Below are 26,666 nucleotides of genomic sequence, written 5' to 3'. Positions count from 1 at the left end.
CCAGACAGTACAATCGTAATCCGGTTGGCATAACACGCAAAGGAAATTGGAACGACACAGATTAACGATAAACGCTTTAAAACAGCTTTCGATTTTGGAGAAAGCTTCTCTCTGTGTCTGTACCATAAATTGTTTCCTTTAAAGAGCAACCTTTGGTAAAATGGTATCGAGTGGCTTTGGGTTAATTAGTTAGGTTCATTAAAATCTGATCGATTCGTTAGTGCAACGTTCTTTGAAAATGCCTCGTTTATACTTTAATCTGTTTAATTGGTTTGAAAAACCGGTTGTTATCGTCACAAATTGTATCATACGCCTTTCAAATAATTAAAATCAGAGAGGGATTCTTTTCCAATATTTTTTTTCAATTTTCTCCTTTCAGGATTAATTGATTCGCGGGAAAACTCTCATTATAAAATAATCTGGTGTTGAGTAATAAATAACAAGCGTGATGATTTAATACAGAGCTTCACAAATAAATCTTCCATACTTTACATATTTTATTCCTGTAAAATCGTCAAAATGAGCGTGCATCCGCTTTGTAAGGGTTAAAAACGTGTTCCTGTTTATTATATTACAAAGGTTATACTTTTGTTATTATAAAACTTGCTTGCCAGTCGATGAGTAAGGAACGAAATACTCGGGATCGATATCAATCCCGAGGGACAGCAAAGCATAATTTCGTGCTCCATGGAATCCAAAGGAACGTTAACAGCCAGTTGATTAAAGGCGCTAAGGTAGAAGTTGCCGGTTAATCCGTCATGATTAAACGAAATCCCCGAGAGAAATCGACGTCTCTTTCTGTCGTGGATACTTGGTCTGTCGACTGGTCTAGTAACTTCTCATTCCGAGGACACGAAGATATTATTGATCTTTCTTTTTACCTGATAATTCTTACAAGGAGACGATCTCAATTTGTCGATTTTGATCTTAACATCAGATTCCCTCATTTCATTAATAATATTATTAAATATAATTATTTATAGCACGGTAATTGTTAAGCTGAAGCTATTAATCATTTCATTTTCCATTTTAGCATCATTTCAAATACCGAATACGAGTATTATTAATTAGGTAATTAGAAAATCTAATGATATAGGGGTGGATTTCTATAAAAATTAAAACGTCAACCAAGGGATTGACCTAATACGAGTATTTTTAATTAGGTAATTAAAATCTAATAATATAGGGGTGGATTTCTATAAAAATTCAAATGCCACCCAAGGGGTTGAAATTACAGAGCAACTGTAACTAATATTTTCTATTCTTTTATCGAACATCTGTACACCTAGAAATTTGCAAAATCGGATTAGAATCGAAACCGTGCAATTGGGGTGGTTACGTTGTTAGCGTTCGCAGACGGTTGTTTTCCTATAAAAGGGGGTAAGCGTGAAACGGGGAAACTGCGCGTAGCTTTCGTGGGATAAGCTCCCACGAGTACCTTATTTTTAGCTCGAAACAGAATCGATTTATCCCTTCTGATGGTATGCTGGCTAGCAGCGTGCCGCTGCGGCATCTGAAACAGCTGCTGCACAGGGAGAAATGGAAAATAGAGGGTAGAGATAAGCGGTGAGAGGCAGAGAAACGAGAGCCGTATGAAAAAGGATCGCGAGGAGAAAAGAAACGAGATGAACGTAGACAAGAACGAATGAAATGAGGTGTTTTATGAGGATGACGTGAAAATCTCCGTTCATGAAGATAGAATTTTATTGAAAATCTCGTCTGAGGAGCCTCTAGAGCATTACGGTTTTAGTTCAACGAGGGTAGAATTGGGTTTAGCTAATCGCAGGATTTTCTATTAAAATTACTGTCTGATCAGATCAGTAAAAAATAATGTATATTTTAATGTCACATTTTATTAGAACATTCGATAAATAATATTTTTCTACGTGAAAATATGGTACATTAATATTATTACATTAGGTTCTTACAAAGTCTGACGTAAATTCATGACAGAAAAGTATCTAAAAATACCACTTATGATACATCAAATTGAAGCTTAGAACCTACTTAAAAAGACTGCATAAAAGTTTCAGCAATATCTTTAATATACAATGGTTGGTCTTTAATTATATCGACCAATACGGTTCTATTACAAAGCATAAAACTCTGACGCGAATTCATAACAGAAAATTATCTTAAAATACAACTTATGATACGTCAAATTGAAGCTAAAAATATGCTTAAAAAGACTGTGTAGAAGTTTCAATAACACCTTTAATATAAAACGACTAGTCTCCAATTGTAGCATCCAATACGGTTCTATTACAAAGCATAAAAGTCTGACGCGAATTCATGACAGAAAATTATTTTAAAATACCACTTATGGCACACGAAATTGAAGCTTAAAGTTCGTTCGAAATGAATACATTTCAAAGCCCAAGTGTCGAAATGAGCAGACGGAATGCGAACTTTCTGAAAGTTGTTCCGAGAAGTTTCGGAACGTTCGGCTGCATTTTCGGATATTATATCGGGTTCCAAATTGGAACAGCAACAGGCGGACAAAAGCTACGCGATTACCTCAATATACGTTGACAATAAATACCGGTGACCCTGTTTCGCGACCATATAATAGACGCGAATCGGATTAACGACCGCAGAATCGAAACGCATCATGCAATTCATAGCCCATATGCATCCGGTATCGCGGTGTTAAATGGCAACGTGTCTAAAGATAAAGGACGAATGGAAATTGAAATCGTGCGCAGATAAATATGGCGATATTGATAACGAACGAAGACAGTAAATCCTTGATACAATACCGTTCGATTTCAATAAACAATGAAGTTTTATGTTCAATCGTCACAACAGCTGGTTGCGCTTTAAATTTCTACAAGAATTAATATTCTTGTAAGGTCAATAAATGAACATCATATTTTTTAAGAATTTTCTTTTCATTGTAATTCAAATGTTTTGACATCGAGAAAAATTAAAATAATATGAAATGGGAAATTAAATTAAAATTGGGTCTCTCTCCAGGGTCCGCCGTCCGAGAATTAAAAAGATTTCGTTTATAATAGCAACATTCAACCGAGAAACTTGGTGCATGAACGACTAGGTAACTGTATGTAGGAAAAAATGACCTGCACAGAATGTTCTTTCATTTTTCCTGTTTATATATAGAAGTTTACGAAGCGTAAGGTCAAAGGTAGATCGCGAAACCATCGATTGCATCGTTTCAATCTGTCAGGTGTATCGGGCACAACAGATTTCTCAGCTATATCTGATAATCATTCTAGAAGAATAAACTTGTGTTGAAAGTTCTTTAATACGGAGCATTCAAAATATTATCGGGAAACGAAAAGTATTGAGTTAGACAGTATTCAATTTTTAAACGTACAAAGTCTGATACGATTTTATGACAGAAAAGTGTTACAAAATGGAACTTATGGCACATCGATTTAAAGCTTAAAGTTTAATGAACATAATCACATCAATATTGCTTTGGTATTTTTATTACAAAAGGATTGGTTCTTTATTGAAACAAATAAGTCCATTATTAAATATCAAATATTTCAATGGAGAATCAGCCATTTTGTATTGATCATATTTATGAAACATTTATACAGAAATTTTTATTAAATTTTAAGCTTTAAATTGATATGCCATAAGTGCCATTTTGTTATACTTTTCTGTCATGAATTTGCTTCAGACTCTCACTTGACTTTCAACCACCCTGTTGTAATCAACTACCAACAATTTTATATTAAATCAACAAAATTTTTCATAATTATTTGCTATTAAAATTAGCCATTTTTTAGAACATATAAATAAATTTTTTGGTCATCAATAAACTACGGATCAGTGATCTTGCTTCCGTTCGAAAATTGAAATGGAATATGAAATCCTGAACAAAGAAAAGTTGTTGGTAGAATTTTATAAAAAGCAGAACAATTCAATTGGCTAATCGAAGTTCCACGTTCCGTTTCAGTGCTGTTTCGCAATATCCTACAGAAGGGAAAATCAACGGCAGTACGAGCTGAAAGCAGCCACCGAGTCCGACTGCAAAACGTGGATCGATGCTATACGCGATGCCAGGTAACTATTCGCTGTATAAATCATAGTTCAGAATTGATACAACCGTCGCGGAATGGTTTCGTGTTTGGAGAGGCTGAATGAGAAGCGAACGGTCGGCAACAATGGCAAAAATTAATTACACGAAGCGCCTGTAATGCAAGGTAAAGCCTTATTAAGTCTTTATCGGTGGTGTTGCATAAACCGCAGGAAATTATTTCCCTCCGAGGGAAGAAATATCCTGACATTGTCGGTTATGATTTTAATTTGCAACCACCTCGTTTCCTTCTAAAAAATCCGCGAAGATTTACGGTTCTTTTCAAAGTTTAAAATGGCACTTTTAGGTGACTTCTTAATTACACCAATTTTAATTTATCGTCCCTTTAAAATTCTTTTAACTCCCATTTTTTTTTTTTCTAACAGTGAATAATTATTGCACTATTTATAAAACAAAATGTGCCATTGCAGAGATTGGAAACTGTGATATATGTAACATCTTAGGGGATGGTATTTCTTGTACGTTGAAAAATGGGGAAGATATTTTCTGAATTATTTGTACACCCACCTCGTACGTTATATAGAGGATAAATTTCCTTTTTGTTCGCGTTAGTGCCTTAATGGTTTTGCCTGTCTGACAAACGTGATCGCCCTGGCAAATGCCTGCAGGTGTGTCAAACGATCCCAGCTGCCTCTTCGTGCGTCACCAGTATCGCACCTTGTTCATCAAGTGTTTGGTTTTCCTTTTATCCGTCGTGCTTTCGACACTCTCGTATTATCAAAAGAAAAATAATATTTAAAATACCATTTAATCTATGTTTGAAATATTTCTTTTTAATTTTGCCCATTTCTGAACACAAGAAACAGATATTTATTAAAATGTCATATCAGAGTGATATCGCACTGTGTTTCTGATTTAATTAAATGGCAAATACGAGGGTATATCGGTCTCAGCTGAAACTTGCTTACTGATTACAGTTTCAACAAATTGCTGTTGCAAAAGGAGGAGCTCGAGCAGAAGCACTTGCACCTGTTGCAGATCGTCGAGAGCGAGAAGACAGCTAAGTGGCAGTACACACAGCAATGCGAGGAGCTTGCGTCGGAAATAAAGAAGCTCCGGGCGGAAGTGAGTTCAAAATCGCTGGGCACATTGTTGACCTAATAAAATTGCGATGGAACTTCAATTATTCCAGCTAATGGAATTTGAAATTTTTTTATTACCTCTCTTGAATCGAACCTATACATAAATTGCTTTCGCTGCAATTGAAAATTAATTTTCAATTTATAGAAAACAATTATTTTAATGTTTCTGTCAGCTGTGCACTTTGAAGAAGGAACTTAGACCCGTAGCATCGCCGTACGCGACAAGACCAGGAGTTCAAAGGACCATGTCTCATGGAACCGGAAGCTTACATATCTTGGGCCCGTCGTTGGGTAACGACGATCATGGCACAGGAATTTCCGGATTCGGACTACGAGACATCACGGAAGGATCCATCGAGATGCAGAAGATCAAAAAGGTTCAAAGCTTCTTCAGGGGCTGGCTGTGTCGTAGACGTTGGAAACAGATCGTGGAGCAGTATATCAAAAGCCCTCATGCAGAAAGTATGCGCAAACGGAACAGGTAAGGTAGAATGTTACTTTTCATTTTTATTTAAAAATTCAGTTATCAAAAGTACTATACAGAAGAACGCCTGAAGCGTTGTAGAAACCGTAATATTATTACATCCCTTTATTTTCCTATGGAAATATCGCGACACGGTTGAAAGGAATGTTGACTTTGTTAAATATGCACATACCGTTGCTGTTAACATTTTGTATTTTCTACGTGCATTTGGATTATAAAGCATCGAGCATGGTTGGCTTCTCCAAAGAAAATAGGATTCTTTGGGTTCTTGGATTCCTGAGTTCCTGAGTTCCTGGATTCATGGGTTCCTGGATATCTGGGTTTCTAGATTCCTGGGTTTCTGGCCCCCCACCGTAGTCCTCCCCTTCCTTGTGCTTTCACTCCCTCTCGTGGGCGTTCCCGAGAAAAATGACGGTGGAGGGGAGAAATGGGAGGAGCGTTGGTAAGCCTACTTTGCTCGAGACTGTACATTTTGAAGTTACGAAGTGCAGTTATTATGAAAAATGATTAATTATCTTTCGTCGAAATGAATATAAAATCCACCGGGTTTCTGGGGAAACATATGATAAATTTAAAATATCAAAGAGAAATATGAAATTTTCATTCCTTTGTGATTTACAGAAAGCCCAACTATTATTATTATTCTTTGTATTGCTTTTAATTCATTAATATATCGAAAGTGCAGTGTTGAAATAACAACGGTATCATGTTTAATGGAACTTTGCAACAATTTTCTCGGAATATATTCAGCAAAAATTTACTTCAAGTATCTGTGTGCTTCGTTTTATATTCCCTGGAAGATAATTATGTTAAATTATAATTATTTCATAATTATTCTGCTTGGAATCATAAGTTGCGTTTCAAAACGTATAAAAGAGATAAAAATATTTTTAAACGTACAATGTAGAATGATACGTGCTTATTTAAAATATTTCATTTGAATTTTTAATTCTAAATAAATTAAAAAGAAATCATAAGATTAAGGGTTAATTGACGATTCGATTTTTTTGAGCAGCTAGAGAAAAATACCTGTTGCTCATTATCACCTTTCTATAACAGTAAATCAAAATCAAAGACGAACACACTTTGATATGTTTCCTTGTCGGACATATTGGAAATGATGATTCTGGCGAGCGGAAATTCATTAGCTGTGAATGAGAGATCGATTCGCTAATTACACTGTCTTCGGTGGGAAGATCCGTTAATTATCTCGGCTAGCTAATTAAAGCCAAAGCGAAATTAATATGCTCGTCGTCGGGGATTAAATTGCCATGTTAAAAGACGCGGACATGTTTTATAATTAAAATCGTTCTATTCTATTCGTACTCATCCTATTCACTGGTATTTAATACAAAAATCGCTTTTTACGAGACAACGTATAGTGCTTTGCAGCACGGATATAAATTCTGCTATTAAAATATCTCATGAAATGGAAAAAATTTCTGGAAATCAAAAGGTGGAAAATGCAGACTCGAAGCCCTTTCCATTTTTCAATAATTGGTCAATTTATTTTCTGTGCGTAGTAAAAGAAAGCTCACTTTATCGAAGAGAACCTTATGTCGAATATTAATTTTTTATTACATCTACGTAGATACATCAAAGTTTGAATAAAGAGCTGAGTGGATTTAATTAAAGTTTTATGAAAGTCGTAGCTTTTGATTTTAAATCAAAATGTTTCAAAATGATTCTTTTGGGAACTTTGAAAGCTCTTTTATTGGGGATCTATCATTTATAAAATAAAAAACAAAAAATGTAGAATTCTGTATTTGAAAAAAAAAAGAAATTTTCTTCAAATTTTAGCTTGGTATTTCAAATGGTGGAAGCTGAAGAGGAGTATACAGAACAGATGGAAATTTTAGTGAGCTGTTTCTTGAGGCCTTTTAAGATGGCTGCCAGTTCAAAGAAACCCCCTTGTAGTCACGAGGACGTGAATAGTATATTCTTAAATAGCGAAACAGTGTTGTTCCTCCATCAAATCTTTCTGAAAGGTCTCACTTCGCGTATGGAAAGCTGGCCCACTTTAGTCTTAGGTACGTTTTTAATTATTATTTCAGATATTTTAGGAAACTCTTTAATTGAAGATGGAGAAAAATTTCAGATGATTTTACACTTATGGATTTTCTTTCTATAGGTGATTTATTCGACATGTTATTACCAATGTTGTCAATTTATCAAGAGTACGTGAGGAATCATCATTACAGTCTTCAGGTGTTAACTGAATGCAAGCAATCATCACCCTCGTTTGCTGCATTGCTCACTAGGTTGGAGAACAAGAATGCTTGTGGGGGACGTTCTCTGGAGACTTTTCTAACATATCCTATGCATCAGGTATACTAATTACTAGCTTTACTACTATCAGGTGTCGCTCAAAGTTCTCTTGCTTTAACCACTAACGCGGTCTAACTAAGGGTCAGTTGACTCCCTATTAAGAAACCAAAAACCTTTTCTTTTTAATATAATATTTTAGAAAATTTCAGAAAACGTTGTTAGGAATAAATAAAAGTGAAGAAAATTAGATTTAATATCATCATGATACTAATGATAAGGGTTTTCATCCCTCTATTGGATAATTGTGATTACACCATTGGTTTCAAAACCTTTTGAATTATTTAAATATTTAATGTGATGTATGTCTATTTTTCAGATTCCAAGATATATTATAACATTGCACGAACTTTTGGCGCATACTCCATACGATCACGTAGAACGGAAAAGCTTGCAAAATGCAAGGCAACAGCTGGAGGATTTATCCAGACAAATGCACGATGAGGTATTCAATAAAAATATTATTATTTAATATTTTTCAGTAAATTATTGGTAAAATTTAAATTTTTGAAACATGGGTTGATAATTAAATTTTCGATCTCCAAATAATAATAATCTTTTATCATTTATATAGTAATTTCGTAATTCCTCTGCTATACAATTCAAGGAATTTTAATAATATATTTTTACTCTTGTTTTAGGTCAGCGAGACGGAAAATTTAAGAAAGAATTTGGCCGTGGAGCGAATGATTGTCGAGGGTTGCGACATTTTACTGGACGTTAATCAAGTATTCGTTCGACAGGGTGAGCAATCTTATTCTTTTTTTGATGTATTTAACGCAATCGTGTTTCTTACACGATTAACGAAATGTGTCGATAATGTTCTGACCTAGTTAGTGAATAATCGCGAAAGTTTCAACAAATGGGTAAAGGAAACAAAGTTTCCAACAAACGTGGGATACTGCAGTTTATATGCAAGTGCAATGAGTGCAATAATATTACTTCTCTGCAATGCCAGTTACAAATATTTCCATTAATATATAATAGTTTATTAAATAATATAAAATTGCAATTTCAGTCAGGTATAATTCAAATTTTGAATATTTTGCAGAACGGTGCAACTGCATCATTGATGGTGCAACGATGCAACTGCATTTTATATTTTTGTCATTTTTTTTTTTAAATGAATATTTATTGTACCCTAGAGACTGCAGAATTTTATTTACACAAAACAATAGCCATTTCCATTTTAAAAAATGCTGCAATTTAAAGTGCATATAAAATGCATCGTTGCACTTCTGACAGAAATATAAATATTGCAGTTCTGTTTGCATTGTCTACCATTTTCTTTTAACATTTTTTTTTAAATTTCAATTATGGAAAAGGTATTTCAATTGCGTAGGAATTTACTTTTTCATTTCCTCCGATACGTCGGTAACGAACCATCATTCATTTCATCCCCTTGCTTTTACCCTGTATCGAGAAAATCGATGGGTAATTCACCACCACAGTCGGTAAACTCGTGTTCGTGGGTGGCTAGACGAATTTACTCTTCAAGGTTCGACACGGAAGTTCGTGAAAAGCGGAAATTTCGTGGGCCACAGGCGCAAGCGCACCCCTAAGCTCCTCAGAATCGATGGTGTGATATGTTCGCGTGTACATAATCTACGCCGAATTCATTCGATCATGCGCACAAATAATAATCAGGGCTGTCATTGGAGCTTAAAAAATTCCTTATAAATATTTCCATCATTTTCACGACCATTCCCCTTATTAACCATTAAAAGCAACTTGTATAAAAGAATCCAAACAGATAGAAAGATTCTAAAACCAACTGTTGCTCTCCAAGATCCATTCAAGAATTTTTAAATTCCAATAAAATATTAATATCAATTACAATTTATATTATAACCATAGATTATAGAACAAATTAAACAAATTTTACATAAATTTTTATTTAAAAATGAGACTCTTTTATTATAATCTATTTTGAAAGGTGCTGATTCAAAGTAAACAGAGATACAAAAGGAAGGAAAGACTAAAGATTCTTATTTTTATAAATAATTTGAATCAAGAAGATTTATAAAATTTTTGTTATTCAAATAAATAAAGTTGCTATGGAAGGGAGAGACGTAGGCTGTAGACAGCCCTGACTCCTCGTGTTTGATCTCGTATCACATGGTCACCACGCAAACGTCCTTTCATCTTTATAGTGCGCAGGAAAAGCCCCACCCGCCAAGTATTTTCTTGTTTTCTTGACGAAATAATTGTGACACCGTGCGTTCATACGAATTTCAAGAGATATGGTGTGAGCATTTTCGAACTCCCATGCCCTGTGGCGGAAGTTGACGTGTCGCGACATGGGGTTAACGGGGCAAAGAACGAAACACAAACACAAGTTTCATTCCGACTATTCGGCGGGGTTTGAAGATGAGATTGTGTGTATTTTAATTTAAGACTGATCAGAGTCTGGCGAGACATTGATAGTACGGGGACCAAGAAAGTATACAAAATTGCACTGTTTGGGAACAAAGGACATTCAGGTAGCTGACAGCCACATTTTCCTTTCACGTTACCGTGAATAGAGTGTACGTAAACATTGGAAATGTGTTGATTAATATCTCAGGGGATGTATCCTGTATTGAATCAATGGGTATCGTAATTTTAGATTAATGGGAGATGAATATTTTGGAAAGTTTTATCGAAACTTATCAGTTTTCAAATTGGTGAATGGAAATAAATAAAGGAACGTCAACGTGAAAAGTTAAGTTTCTTTTTTAGGTTGTGAAAAATACTGTAATTTATAATCGCCAGTTTTCAAATGTTCGAGATAAAAATTCACAAATACAACTCATTTTCCTCGAAATAAATAAGAAATCTTATTTAAAATCTTCCTCCCTAATTTCATATTTCATTTAAAACAAATTCACTGTCATTGAAGTCAAAAGATGATCAACTAGATTTGCAACGACCATATGTTATTATCAAGATTTTTTTTATACTAATATTTATGGTTTTTCTTTACAGGTACTCTTATTCAGATCATAGATAAACCAAAGGGAGCTCGAAGTAGATTGAGCGCAACGTTCGGTGGCAAAGGAGGAGGCGATAAGGAAGCAGCTAGGCAGTGCTTTCTTTTCTCGAATCATTTATTGTTAACGACACGTCAATCAGACGATGATGGTCGTTTGAATCTGGTCCCACAAATAGGGAAAATACCTTTGTCCGATGCGGTGTTAGTGGAGGATCCCAACGATCAGAGTACTGCGGATGATGACGGTATTACAACAATATTATTATTTAAATAATGCTTTTTGCAGCTTTGTAGAATTATTTTATTGCTAGCAATGCTTCATCACATTCGTTGTAATGATCGACACTGGAAATTTAATTTGTCCAAGTAATTATAATAAGGGATGAAAAAATAGGGTGCTTCTAAATAGAAGTATGAAATAAAAATTAAGCCATTTTGGAAAAAAATTAATTTATTATTACAAATTTAAAAAGAGATAATATATAATATTTTTCGGTTAATATTTTCCGCTTGTAGCTTTATAAATAATTTCTTTAGTTTATTTGCAACCCTTCGACGCTTCAGGATTGCACCAGCTCATCGCGCATTTGGTTGCTCTGCCTTGCGACAAAAGAGTGTTCAATAATTTATATATAATAAACATAGTATTGCCATGACTGCGAACTGATTTTAGAACTGTCAGTATGTTCGATGTCCAGCGGTATCAGCGAGAGCAGCGGAAGTGGTAGCGGAAGTACCAGCACTCAGCTACAGAATCGCGATTTTAAAATTATTCTTGATCTGAAATCGGGTGGACCTCAAGTGACGGTGCACCTTGTAGCTCCTACAATTCAGGTATCCATATTTCTGTAGATTTAAAAATTATTTTTTTAATTTCAATTATAGATTATTAAAGAAAAATTATTTTTAACAAAGAAGACAATCAGGAAGAATTTTATGTATAAAAATAAATAAGTGTTATTTTATTGTTTGGTCCTTAATGGGTTAATTATTTAAACAATGAAATATCATTTAAATTAAAAATTTTAATTAATACAGGAAAAGGCCGCCTGGATCAGCGATATCAGCCAGTGCATGGACAACGTACACTTCAACGATTTACTTCGTGGCTCGTTGTCGGACACCAGTTCCGTCACGATGCCTCAATCAATCAGAAACGACCCGAAGCTGTTCAAAGACGACGTGGATATCAGATTTAGCAGGACTTTGAATTCCTGCAAAGTTCCGCAGATTCGTTCAGCCACGCCTGAACGTCTACTTCAACGTCTCACGGATCTGCGGTTTCTTAGCATCGATTTTCTTAACACATTTTTGTTAACTTATCGAGTGTTCACCGATGGTGTGACAGTATTGGAAGCCCTGAAGAAGGTGTTTTACGAAGCTGAACCACCTGATTCTGAAATTCCCACTGGTTCTCTTGTGTAAGTGGAAATATTTCAAAAGTTTCGTATCAAACACTGTTACATTATTATAAGTGAAATTTATTTTATTAATGAATGCAACAAAATGCAACAGTGAAATTTGCTTAATAAATGCAGCAAAATGCAATTGCACTTTTAGATCCTTGGATGTGTTGGGTGGAAATACGACGGAAGGACAATTGCATGTGGATGACCGAAGAAGAAGTAGTATCTCACCTCGAAGAACCAGCGGAGCTAGTTCCGTTTCCGGTAAAATTTATTTCAGTACTGTCAAAATTTAGCAGAAACAAAAGAGCATATTGAGAAATGAATTTTCTTCTTTGAAACAAATAAAACAAAGAACCTTCCTTTATATTTATAGGGTACGGATCTGAAATTAGCGACAGTCGCGAAGCAAGAAGTCACGCTTCCTGTGATTCCAGCGGATATACACTCAATTCGAAAGGATTTTGGCGAAGTGGGTATCAAAAAGGTAAATTCCTTCTATTTGCAATATTCAATATTTTTCATTTTTGACTCAATAAAATTTTATTGCGGTAATTATGCATCCAAGGATATTTAAGAAAATTTAAGAAACATGTCTATAGATAAAAATGATTGTAATTAATAATTAATTTTAGTGGACGAGGAGCAGCCATTAGGGATGCTCACAGAACCTCCTCCAATTATAAAACGTAGTCCTACGATACAGTCGTCCACTGCATCCATTGGTTCCCAGTCATCGTCAACACCACACAAAATCAGTATTCGCGTGGATAAAGAGAAGAAAGAAGAAGACGATGGATGTCATTTAACCATACCAAAACTAATTGCTGGTTCCTCCAGTTCTGAGACCCTTACAGGTAACATGATTGCAAGAACCTTTGTATATTTTTATAGAAACCATATACCTATTTATGTTTTGGGATGTTCATTATATAATTTCAGATAATACTCTGATAAGTGCACCATCTTCTCCAAGCAATCTGAGTTCTGTGACTTTAGTTGAGTCAACAGGATCAGGATCTGGTTCAGGATCGGATCGAAGCCCTCAGGAAGGAGGTACTTTTTCACGTGGTGTATCTGAGGATACTGATACACCTGTAGCATCGGAACCTCCAAATGATGGTAAGTTTATAATTTTCTAGGATTCAGATTAATTAGATTTGGATATGAATTATTAATAATTTCTAGTATTCTGTAATGCTATGCTTATCAACCATTCTTCCTAGGATTTTCTTTACCCCTATGTACGAATTCGAGAAATAATTTTTGTTTTTATTATTACTAATCTTGAAGTATATATTAATTTATATTTTCAGTCGCGGATTTCAGCTGCGACGATTCCGAACCTGAAACTCTAAAATTGTCAAAAGAAGACCGAACACCCCCACCTGATACACCTCCACCTTCACGAGAGAAGCCTGCTGAAATAAATGAGAAAGAAACAAGTAAAAAAGAAAAAGAAAAGTACTATACAATGGAGAGTGATAGCACTAGCTCGATTGTACAGATTCAATCTTCTCAACAAATTCAACAGAAACAATTCCATCATTATGAGCACAGAGCATCGATTGCATCTGCACCTGGTGCTACTGCAAGAAGCAGTTCGATTTCTACCATAACTGGAGTATGTTAATTGAGTATTTCTTTATATTAAAATTCAATTTGCATGAAATTTTAAGTAATATAATGCAAGGGAGCCTATATTCATTTATAACAATTCGTTTTTTTTATATTTGAGAAATAATCTATTCACAGCTTTTTGCGTTGAATAATTAAAATTGAATGTAATTTCTATTTTGCACGTATTATATTATTATTTTCAGGAATATTTTTATGTAATGAATAACACAAATATTTATTTCTTTATTTCTTGCTTTAGGTTTTAATATATGTCTTCAGCAGTGGCCACAAGCTCTTTATTTTATTTTAACCCTTAATCGAACAGATGAAGTACCTAAACTCTACTTAAAATTCTTAAATACAGAAGAATTTATTTTGCAATGTTTTCAAATAAAGAATCACACAAGTTTTCAAATAATTGTATCAATATTAGAGATTTGCAGGGTCTTAGTTCGAGGAAGGGTTAAAATGGATAACACTCACGAAGGGGTACTTAAGAAAACACCTGTTCAACATTTCAAACAGCAAGGTTTCCTCGGGGTTTATATTCAAATGTTCTGTATTAATTGACTTTTACAGAATTATTGGGCAAGCAGACGATCGATTCAAGAAACCGAAATGTCTTCTCAACAAGGCAATTTCCAGCACGATCAAGCGTCCAGTAAAGCTGGAGTAGTGATAACCAGTTTCCGGCAAAGTCATCGAAGGTTCGTTCCAGTATTCCTGACGTGTTTAAGTGTTTACATCCATACATTGTTGTACACATTATTAAAAAGTGCGCATGTCAATCGATCTGAGGTTTTTTATTTCCTGACGATTATACATGATTACCATACGAAAAGTATAATTGAAAAAGAAAGAAAAAAGAGAAATTTAGGATCACTTGGTGTATTCATTAAAAGGGAAACGGTAGCATGCAATTGTCGAGGAAAATGTATCAAAATGGTAGAATAATTATTACGTTAAAAAAATGACGGATCGTTGCTTCTGTTGAACATATGGCCTTGAATATATTAATTAAGGAACTGAGCTGTACATGCGTTTATATTGTTCAAAGATGAAGAGAAAAGAAATTATCTCTATTTCGTTTCACGGTATCGCTATTGAATGTTGATTGTAATAAAGGTATTTTTCACTTTCTTACGCATGAGTGCTTTGTCTCGGTATCTTACGTGTTTTCTTCCGCCTATAATAAATCTTCCTTTTCTTTCGTAGACAAAGGTATTCGTATCTTTCTGTCCTTATTTATCAAGTATCATCTATCATTTATGATATAATTGCATAATTTTATAATTTCACTCCACATATCACATTTAGTTTTCTCTCGTTTCGATTCAATATAGTTAAATCCTTCTTTAGAAATTTTTTAAAATAACATTTGAAGATCTTTTTAATTATATCGATGAAGAAATACAATTATATCTGTTTGAAAAAGAAATTGATTACAAATGAATTTTATTTTATATTTGTTGTTATGTTAATGAAGAGTCTTTCGTTCGGTAATACAGTTCGCAAGTAACATTTCTTTTTTCTAAATGAAAATGCTTATATTATACACTACTTCATTGGCGTAATTAGGTAGGAGTCTGGCCTCCCTAAAACTTAGGACTCACCCCTTTATCACTTAAATATTTTAACATTACAAAATCTCTGGATTTCATGATTCAAGGATTCTAGATTTTCAAAATCTCGGAATTCCAAAATTTTTCATTACCAAAACTTCAAAATCCCAGTTTCAAGATTGCAAAATTCCACAGTGTCAATAATTTCAAAACTCCAGAATTCTAAAGTTTCAAAATTTTTAAGGTACCTGGTTCACCCTAAAATCCTAATTACGCCAATGCTGTTCATTTGCTATTTCGAATACAATATTCCTTTAGAGAATCGTGAGGTTAATTCCTTAATCCTGGATAATATTTTAGTTATTTTAATGCAATTGTATTTCATATGTCGTTTTGTGTCACTTATAGCGTTCGACCTGAAGCTATCTGGTAAGTATCATCATTTCTGCTTCTGGGAAAGTGCAACTTATCACTTTGCGTGGCACATGGCGGGCTATGTTTCACCAAATCACATATACATTCCTTTGTTCATTTACTGTTTGCACTGGATTAGTGTATACTGTTAAATTTGTATTCTGGTCTCACTGAAAATCACCTGTGCTGCATAAACCTGTTCATTTAATTGGTGTTTTGTACTGATTCATTTCAGACAACTCGTTTGAGTACAATAACGTAGAGACTTCTTAAATTTTATTGTGTAATATATGTATAATTAATGTAATACAAAAGATTTCATATTTAGTGTTCTCAAACGAGGATGATGAGCTGAAATGACTTACGTTGCACGATTGATATGAAAATTTTTAAGTTATAAAATTTTTTATAACGTTAGACGATGATTTTATAAATTAGAAGAAAAATGAAAACCAATAATAAAAGGAAAGGTAATATTATTAAAAATGGTTAAAAGCAAATTGTACATAATAATTTTAATAACTTTAAGTAGAAGGATAATAATAATAAAATGAAGGAGATTACATTTTACATGTCCGATGCATGAATGTCCCCTTTTAAATTAATTAAAAGAATCTTCTTATCTTTCCAAATCATTGTTACGTAGATGCAAACAGAACCTTCAAAAGGTATTTTTATAATTTCTTCATATCCTATTTTTTCTATCTATTGAAGTATTTTAACAATTCTTTTGAAATAATAATTGTCTTTGTAATATTTCTCATTAACAATATAAATCTGCATTGGCTCCTTGTAACATACATATACAGTACTTCTTTAAATGCTTTATATAAACTAATTTTTCTTTCTTATTAATTGCATTGCATCATGGGCGAACTAAACGAAATAGAAATAGTTTTAATATATTAGAAGCTTCTTTTGACTTGACGTTCGCGTTAGAATTTGCCACTTATTGTTAGATTTAGTGCAATAAATAAATATATCCCTTGCATCGTCAATATTTCTGTTAGTTGATTAGATGCTGAAATGCACTTTAGTGTACGTTCAAATTTAGATGAAAAAAATCATTCGCAATAGGCTGATTAAAAATCAAAATAGCCCTCTTCAAAGGTGAAATATTTTTTCCATTTTTAAAAATAATATCGAAGGGCTGCATCCCTTAGAGCAGAGGTTGGCAAACTTTGTTTTTGTAAAAGGCCAGGTATTAGATATTTTTAGACTTTACAGGGTCCGAGGTAAAATTTAAATTGTTATGTAGGTACTCATTAATAATGAAATAGAAAGTGTTTCTACTAATTCTTATCATTTCAAATTTGACTGTCTTGTCATTTTACAAATGAAAAAATCTCACAGGATACAGCGTATTTCGAATGATTAGTAGAGATAGAATCAAGTAGAAGTTATTCTTTTCTATGTACAACGTAGTTTGTAGATAGAAGAGTAATAATTTTATTAAGAAATTGCAATTTAATTATCCACCACTGTTTGATGTATTGATTGTTAGAAATTGCAGAAAAAGAAACAAACAATTTAATAACAATTTATATATTTCCAGAAAAATAATTTACGTTAAGAATATTTTTAAATAATCATTGTTATGTAAGATATAATAACTTGAATTTAATTAATTATGCTAAAATAATGAAACACATTACAAATAGTATTAGGTCACTCCACACGAAATGGTTAAGTTCTGACCTAATTTCATTACATAAAAGTAATGCAAAATAGCACTTATGGTATATCATTTTAAAGTTTAAAGTTTATAAAAAAAGGCTGTGTAAAGGCTTTTTCAATATGCTTATTACAAAATGGCTGATTCTCTGTTAAAGCAATTTATAGCTCACGAGTAATATTTTTCAGTAGTATAGGTCAACGAAAAGTCAGCTAATTCATATAAAAGTTGATAAAACGTTTATACAAATATTTTTATCAACTTTCAGGCTTCAAAATGATTTTCTGTAAGTGCTATTTTAAGGTAATTTCGTGTCCCTCTTTCTATGTTCCAAAATTAGTCATTTAATATGCATTAGTCCTTTAGTCGTTTAATAATTCTCAAGCATTATTGTTAATTCTCTATCGTTCTGGAACTGCTAAACCTAATCCACGTAAAGAGAATTTATTCTCTTTAAAAAGATAGATAATCGTAGCTTGACCAGAGAAAAGGTTCTCGACTATGATTAAATTATTGTCACTCTAAATTCAGTTTAATTAATTACCAAGGAGCTGTTTAAAATATTCAAATTTACTGTTCCAATTCCACGTATAATTCAACCACAGCTCGATACGTCTATTAAATCATCGCAGTTTATTAACATTATATGTCGGTCGCTCTGTTTTAACTATCCTATTGTTATAATAGAATTATTACACGTTGAAGTATGATACTCGAATTTCTAACAAAGTTACATGCTTCGAAATTGGATACGTTTGAAATAGTACATAAATACGAAAATTTGTTTGGTAGATATCCTTTAAAATTAATTAGTTAATAAAAAGGGAAGAAAACTAAAATTTTATAATTTTTAATTTTTCAAAGTTAACTTAAATTTTTTCTTTAGATAGCATAATGTCAGTCGAAATATCCTTGTATACATTTCATACGTTTGGGTCACAATTGACCCTTTGTTAACATATTAAACAGGTCTCAAATCTTTCAATTCCTTAGGATTTCTAGCATTAATAATAATTTAATTAAAAAACGTAAGAAAAATCTGAACGATTGTCACATACTCAAATATTATCACCTAAAAAATGAATAATCTTGAAAGTAACAAATATTTTCTTCTAAATAATAGGAGCAGCACATCGACGGCTGCAACTGCATTTGCAATTGCAACGTCTGCGTCAAGCAACCCTCCAGACAAAGGGATAGATGGAAACAATCGGTGCGGTTCTTGTCGTGACAAAAACAGACGAAAGGAATCAGTCATGTCAACTGCAGCCACTATGCGGGTGTTAAATGTTTTGAGGCATTGGGTCTCGAAACATGCTCAAGATTTCGAGTCTGATCAAAAATTGAAGAATCTGACGATAGAATTTTTGGAGGATATCATTTACTGCCCTAATTTGTTACCAGCTGAACACAAAGCTGCGAGCCAACTTCTTAGGTTGATCACCAAGGAAGAACCAGAAAGCAACAAAGTGGATCTTAAGAGACTGTTAACTCCTCCAACTGTATGTATATAAAAAATATAAGAAATTTTATTTAATTTTTTTCTAATTAATATGAATTAGAAAAGCAGACAATATCTATTTATTTCAAGTTTTCAAGGCTAGATAGATGTAAAAATTTATTTTAATAATATTTCTTATAATAATAAGATTATTAACAAATTTATATAGTATTAGATATTATTTATGAAATTTTGAAATAATAATCATCTGATATGATTTCAGGTGCAAACTAAGGAAAGTATTGAAACATTGTCTGCGTTAGAAATCGCCGAACAAATGACATATTTGGATCATAAGATTTTCGTGTCCATTTCCAGCGAGTGAGTAAAGTAGAATTCGTTTGCAAAATGTTTTTTCTCAAACATATATTTTTTCCTACACCATTTTTCACAGATAACAATAACCGATTTTTTTTAGAATAGATACTGACTTTTTATTTTTTATGTTTCAGGGAATTCCTTGGCCAAGCATGGATGAAAACGGACAAGGCTGTCCGCGCACCCCATATACTTCTGATGACAAAAAGATTCAACGAAGTCTCGCAATTGGTGGTTTCGGAAATTATTCGCCGTTCCAATATGTCTGCAAGAGTTGCAGCGATTGAAAAATGGACAGCAGTCGCAGATATCAGTAGAGTTTTGCACAACTATAACGGGGTACTTCAAATATGTGCAGCTTTCACGAACAGCAGTGTCTTTAGATTGAAAAAGACGTGGGAGAAAGTTTCTAAAACGGTGAATTTTCAATAAATAATTCGTTCTTTTCAACAGCTTTTAAATCGAACACTTGGAAAATACCTTCAAGTATCTCAATAAATATAGAAAATAATAAAATTATGTATATAATAATAAAATGATAAAATGTAATTATTTTACAGACGAAGCAGACAATCGAAAGACTTCAGACGATCGTGTCGTCGGATGGACGTTTCCGAAATTTAAGAGATGCCTTGCATCGATGCGACCCTCCTTGCATCCCTTATTTAGGACTATATCTAACCGATCTTTCTTTTATAGAAGAGGGTACACCAACCATGACTGAGGACGGCCTTTTGAATTTTTCAAAAATGCGAATGGTATGTCATTTTTAGAGAAACACCAGCCCCCGAAAATTTCGGGTACCCGATACTTGGAATTATTTCAATCAGCTTGAAATTCCTGAAATTTGGAGAACTGTTTTGGGAAGAATTTTAAATAAATGATCTTTTATTTCAGATCGCTCACGTGATTCGCGAAATACGGCATTTCCAACAAACGCCGTACAAGATCGAATTGATAACAAAGGTAACGAACTACTTGCTGGACCCATCGTTGCTTCTGAACGAGAAAGATTTGTATCGGATGTCCTTGGAGATCGAGCCGAGAACATCCAGGCTAAGTAGTTCAGCATTGATTAATTTGCCACCCTCTGCAAGCCACGCGTCAACAAAGTGAATCTAAGTGTCAAGTTACTTCAAATAATTATCTTATTCTTCAGCTAGATTTTAGAATTAAATGAAAAGATCCATATTGATTGTTAAACATCTCGTCGTTGAGAGAAACGAGTAACCTTTAGAACCAGGCCTGGTCAACTGGACCCAGTACTTTGACCTTCTGATCCAGCTGGAAGACAGGATAATTAAAGAATGGTAAAAAGACTATCTCTAATTTTTTTTTCTATTCTCTAATTAGAGATGGGCATATTTATTTCGATTTATTTAATCCTTTCACTATTATTAGTGCAAAGGGGTGACATTTCAAAAAAGAAAGCTTGCAATGGAAATTTTCATATAACAATTTAAAATAGAAATTTTTATTTTGTTATACGAATAATGCCCAACTCTGCTACTGATAGTTATTGCCCTTTCAGACATAGTTAAGCTGCCCCAAGGGTGATCGAGTTGTCCAGGTCTGTTTTAGAGGTCTAAAATGCGATTTAATCTTTCTACGAATAGTAGTATATGAAAAAAAAAAAAGATCGTCTCGTTTACCTGGTACCGTGAAAGATACGCCAACATACGGTAGTCATAGTAAGAAGAGTTCAAATTTTTAACCTCAATGTTGATTCTTTACGGATTTTACAAAACATGATCCTCGTTCTTTGATCGCAAGTATGAGATCGATTGATGTTTCACTGAAAATTGTAAATCCACAGCCGGATCTGAGACGAGGGTGTATCCTATATTTCCTCGAGGTTATTCGAAAGTAGACGTCCCATGTTTTCTCCCTTGCGAATAGTAATGAAACGAGATCGTTTTGTGCCGGACTGGAGCCGATGCATTTTTAAAACCCCGTCCATTTCTGTCCACTCCCGCTCGTCGTACGCAGTAACGTCCGTCTTTCTGTATCTCAAACTCGTGAATTTCAATGTACATTTACGTCGAATCCACGGGACACGTAGTTGAGTTTCTTTGAAAAGAAAAGAAAATACCTGAAATTGACATATAAGAGATGTGTTTCTTTAAGTACGGTCTATTTTGAAATAAGAAAATATTAGGACAGCTTGATATTTCCACATTTCTTTAAAATTTAGAATTTTCTCATTTAGCAATTATACATATTAATTTTTAATTTTTTATGTTTTCTTACAACCAGAGTATTAATATACACAAATTAATCAGATATTTCAAAATGGATTTTGCTTAGAAAATATACAGGGTGTATCATAATATTTTAAATTATTATTTTAAATGAATTTGAAATAATGATAAATCTTTAATAACGACGATTAATTATTTTACACAAATGAATCAACAATTAAAAAATTAAGGCATCAAATTAGATCGTACAGTATATAGCATAGTAGGCTTCTCTAGGGAAAATGACGTTACAGGAGAAGCAAGAATTTTCAAAATCTTAATTTTGACGATATTAATATTAAAAATGATTTAGAAACAAAATAATACTATTTTCAATTATTAAATACTATAAAATTTATGTGTCTTAAATCGACTACTAAAATTATGTACACATATTTTGGTACAGCCTGTATATTATAATGTTATTAGAAATCTTTTCAATTGGAATCGAGATTATTTCTATAGGAACGCGGGATCGTGATACAATATTGAATTGTCCTATATTCCGATGGATTTGCACGTGATACATTCTTGTTTATTTTGTTATATTACAGTTATTGCAGTTATCAAAATGTATACATCGTCCAGAGACGACGTTAAACCGATGGACGCTGTCAATAACACTGTAAAAAAAATACGATCTATTTAAAGGGGGTGGAGATTATGGAAGGAAAAAAAGAACCTGAGAGATTTTCGAGTATGGATTTTTATTTAGCATAGCTCAATCGAGCAGTATTACTATTTGAAACCACGAGAGTTCAAATGAAAAATTGATATTTAAAATATAATACTAGAGAGGATGATTAGGTGAAAAATCGAAGATTGTATTTGACAATCAATAGCTTAATGACTTGATATTGCCTTGAGTCAACCTTTTTTATTCATGGACTGACCGGAATTTTTCTTTTCTCCTCTAATGCACAGAATTTTTACCGAAATGTACAAAATATTTGTCTATGTTATAGTAATGCATAAGCTCGTTTATTTATTTATCCCAGAAGTACGTGTAAAGAATTTATCGATAATAACGCAAGTACAAATAATCAATTTGCATATTTTTCATTTAATTTGACACGTGGAAAGTTTACCTTCAAGCATATCAATAAATACGTATCTAACTTTTAAATCGTGATACCTTAAGTATCGTTGTTAAATAATAATTTTGACAATTGGACATTTACATCGATTATTCTGTTATTTTCGTTTATTCAAACAGAAAAGTGTTCGAGTTATAGTAAATTGCTGAATCAAAGATAAAGAAAAGGAGAAGTTATCAATTTAGAATTGAATTTCTTATCATGCAATGATGAATTTAACGAGAAAGTGATTATCAGATTGAGATATATAGTACTTGAAAAATTAAGAACAGAGGATAGTGTCTTCTCTTCTATCTTATAAGAATCATTAGCCAAAGGTATAGAGTAACACCTCCGTGAAAGACTTTGTTTCATTTGAAGATAATGATTGTAATGAGCTTCAATCAACCGAGGGAATAACCTACGACCCTTGTAGCTTTTTTATCTAACAGTAGAATAATGTAAAATAATTTTAATCGTGTTACGTAGCAAATCGAATATTAGCTTTTTATTGCAATAATTTCCATTCGATGGCAAAATTATCATATGTTATTTATTTTAATTATTATTTCATAAAGTTCTGTTATTTTGTTTTTACATTGATTCTGCACATATTGGGAAAAAAATGAAAATGAAACGAAGTATGAAAATTTTAAAATTGATCTTTGCGAGCCACTTATCTAGAAAAAAATGTAAATCTGAAAATTAGTCGTGGTTTTTCTGTTCGTCATAAAGTATCTAGACTGTAATCTACTTGTATAAATATCTGTGATGGAAGAAAAGTAGTTATTTTAAATACTAAGCAAATACTAAGTGCTAAATGTTATTAAAAGTCGAACGGACTATAATCTGCGTGATCTGAAAACCATGCATAAATTTCAATTTCGTCGGTGATAAATATCCTGATTGAATAAAAAAGGAATTCATTGATCTGATTAGGTGTTTGAAAATAGATATGCAGATATATTTGTCGATGGTGAAACAGGTCGAAATGAATTAATACTTCGTGGATTAAATTAAAAAAAATGGTTCAATCCTATTTTGCAATGCTATTTTCTCTAATCACATTATTAATTAAATAATTACTGTATTATTAACGACGCTTAGTCCCAAATTCAATCGGGAATCATTATATTAAACTTATGCTTAATATTTCATGAGAATATTTTATCACAAATTGAAGTCTAATCAATACCTAACTTAACTGACGTGTCAATTGGCATCTCTGATCAATAAGCTATTAATTACGAATATTGATGTATACATGCGCATGATAAAAGTCTAAAATTGTATAAAAATATCTATTATACATCCAATAATATCATTTCTCTTTATTATTTTGAATCAATTTAAAGTGAAATTGATATTTCATCAATTAACATCATTCCATGTTTTACTTGAAAAAATCTTCAATTTGTTTGTTAATCCAATTTGCATCAGAAATTATTTTCCTCTAAACTTTCTATATTTCAACAATATTTCAACAATAAAATATTCTAATAGTACCTGGAGCTTCTATCAAGTGAACAACAATTTTGGAAAATTTCTCATAAATTAATATTCAAATAATTTAACAAAACATATCATTACCACTTTTATTTAACAATCTAGTAAAGATATCAAATTCTATATTTGAAAAACTATCACTATCACTAAGAATACGAATATAATAAATTTAAATAAAAAGATCCTTTATTCCATCGAAAGACAATCTATTCCCGAAGTTTATCATCGTTAACTAATGTGCCAATTTTATTTTGAAACTGTAAATACAATGTTACTATAACTCAAAGTGTATAAATTTCGCATAACCAGAATAGAAGAATATTTTCTGCTATAATATGTATAAAAATGATATTTGCAGTGTGTCAATTACTTGCTTTTAGTTAAAATTATTCATCCACAGATATACGACATTTTGTTTCCATTAAAATCCACACGTATTTGCACACTGTAGTTCATGTTTGTTATATCAGCATACGTGACACATATTTCTGTACATATGTAGTATCTTCATCAGCACACCCATAAACAAATCTAGACGGATGTAGAGCATATGATAATTTAGGCACTGGTAGTTAATTATTGTTGTTATCGATAGATTCCATAGAGCAAGTGTTGAGCAATGATAAAAATGATTGAACATCATTGTTGTAAAATTGAGTAAGAAGAAAAATCAGTCTATTTAAATCAATATAAATGATTATGGTGTATTTAAAAAGAAAAATGTTACATTAGTACGAGAGTGTCTAAGAAACGTTAGCTTAATGTTAGATCTTGAATCACTTATCACTTTTTCGCAATAATAACGTTTACATGAATATTTACATGGGAGGTCGTTAAACACGAAAGTGTATTATTTTCTTTGAAAGAAAGGATGAAAAGCTATAACAGCGGAACGGTCAACGCATATATTTCATAAAATATGGAAAGCCTGAAATCTATGCAACATGCGATTTGCTTTTAATATCTTGAATCGTCGTAACTCGAGAATATTTCATCAGGATGGTACTTCAATTTAGGTCGTTGAATTTATTGCGATTTGCACTGCTAGCTTTCACGGTAATGGAAAAAATCACGTTCCATTTAAAAAATAGCTTCGATGCTTCGTGAAAGGAATATAACGATCAAAGTCGGTTACGTACATCATATGCATTCATTAAAGTTGAATAAAAAGAGAAGAAGCGTTTAAACTGCATTTTTGTTTTCTCCTGCGAAGAGGAACGATAATTATAACATAGAATGGGATGGTTTGTTCTACTTAAAGAAATTAAAACTTTCGGTGATATATGAATTTTTAATTCAATGCTGCGATGAACAGTGGAATAGCAACAAATAGTATTTAGAAATACTTAGAAATAGAACAAAACTTGAATGATATTTTTGTTTTTCTATTTACAGAACATTTATTATAAAAGTTAATGAGTTAATTTGTGTGTAAATTTCAGAAATGTTTTAATTTATTTCCAAATATTGAGTGTCAACATGCAATCAATGAATTATTAAATTTTTTCAAATTTAATTATTAAATTAGAGTAAAAGTTATCTTAAAATGACAACTGGCAATGTTTTATTTAAAATATTTTTATAAAATAATGAAACTCGCTTTAATCTAGAAAACGTCGGGTTTCTTCATATTTGAATTAAAAAAGCAGAAAAATAAATTAAACGAATGTACACTTGGGAATTAACTCAGCTTTCCCTAGGGAAAATAGGGTGTAAGGAAAACAGAAATTCTGAAAATCCTAATTTTGACGATATTATAAATAAATTTCAAACGATCATACGTATTATATTAAGAAATTAATTTATATCCAATACGTGTATGCAGTTACGTTTGAAAATATAGATAAAAGAATCTAATTAATAATTATCATTAACGGAGATGTTACAGATTGTGGGTGGATGCATGTGATTATGAACGAAATCGTGTATAATTGTAAATTGATGGTGTGCAATGATGTTCCTTTAACATAGTTAACTTAAGCAGAATAATATCGATCACAAATCATCAGCTGGTTGTGAGTAAATGTTAATTAAGTATCCACCGTTTAATGTGGAGCTATAGATGTACAATTGTCGAGAAATTTTCAATGGGATAATTTACGCTGGTACAAAACGTTACGATAAGTTCATTGATCTCCAGAGCAAATTTCTAAACTAGAAGAAGTAAAGAATCGGCATAATCATAGAGTAATTATGGTGATTTATGTCACTTATCTGTTGTAACTTGCAACTTTTTGTCACGTTAGTATAGTGCCGAATTAAAGGGAGTTTTAAGAGGGTTTTCAACCACTCCCACTTTCCATTGGCCCCATTTTCCAAGAGCTCCATTTTCCAAAAGCCTCATTTTAAGCCTTCCATTTACTCTGAATTAATTTTTATTAAATTTATTTTAGAATACGTTTCGTTCTTTGAAC

At 32.5% G+C, this 26,666-nt stretch overlaps 1 protein-coding gene across 1 annotated transcript in view; it reads left to right on the top strand.

Moving 5' to 3' along the window:
- LOC117604803 (ras-specific guanine nucleotide-releasing factor 1) overlaps positions 1–25,657 on the top strand; it is a 47,485-nt gene extending 21,828 nt beyond the window's left edge. The window contains exons 6-27 of the mRNA XM_076688291.1: positions 3,929–4,035; positions 4,987–5,134; positions 5,325–5,632; positions 7,436–7,665; positions 7,767–7,963; positions 8,280–8,405; positions 8,602–8,704; positions 10,928–11,179; positions 11,608–11,768; positions 11,973–12,355; positions 12,495–12,604; positions 12,717–12,827; positions 12,976–13,197; positions 13,283–13,462; positions 13,657–13,964; positions 14,540–14,667; positions 15,931–15,951; positions 18,735–19,113; positions 19,336–19,433; positions 19,565–19,847; positions 19,991–20,188; positions 20,328–25,657. Coding sequence (XP_076544406.1) covers positions 3,929–4,035; positions 4,987–5,134; positions 5,325–5,632; positions 7,436–7,665; positions 7,767–7,963; positions 8,280–8,405; positions 8,602–8,704; positions 10,928–11,179; positions 11,608–11,768; positions 11,973–12,355; positions 12,495–12,604; positions 12,717–12,827; positions 12,976–13,197; positions 13,283–13,462; positions 13,657–13,964; positions 14,540–14,667; positions 15,931–15,951; positions 18,735–19,113; positions 19,336–19,433; positions 19,565–19,847; positions 19,991–20,188; positions 20,328–20,546 — 4,272 coding nt within the window. The 3' untranslated portion in view covers positions 20,547–25,657. The remainder of the gene's footprint in view (positions 1–3,928; positions 4,036–4,986; positions 5,135–5,324; positions 5,633–7,435; positions 7,666–7,766; positions 7,964–8,279; positions 8,406–8,601; positions 8,705–10,927; positions 11,180–11,607; positions 11,769–11,972; positions 12,356–12,494; positions 12,605–12,716; positions 12,828–12,975; positions 13,198–13,282; positions 13,463–13,656; positions 13,965–14,539; positions 14,668–15,930; positions 15,952–18,734; positions 19,114–19,335; positions 19,434–19,564; positions 19,848–19,990; positions 20,189–20,327) is intronic.
- The last annotated feature ends 1,009 nt before the right edge of the window (positions 25,658–26,666 follow it).

This window comes from Osmia lignaria, chromosome 5, assembly GCF_051020975.1.
Source record: "Osmia lignaria lignaria isolate PbOS001 chromosome 5, iyOsmLign1, whole genome shotgun sequence".
NCBI lineage: Eukaryota > Metazoa > Arthropoda > Insecta > Hymenoptera > Megachilidae > Osmia > Osmia lignaria.
Note: the sequence above shows the minus strand (reverse complement) of the source record. Positions and strands in the feature narration are given on the sequence as shown.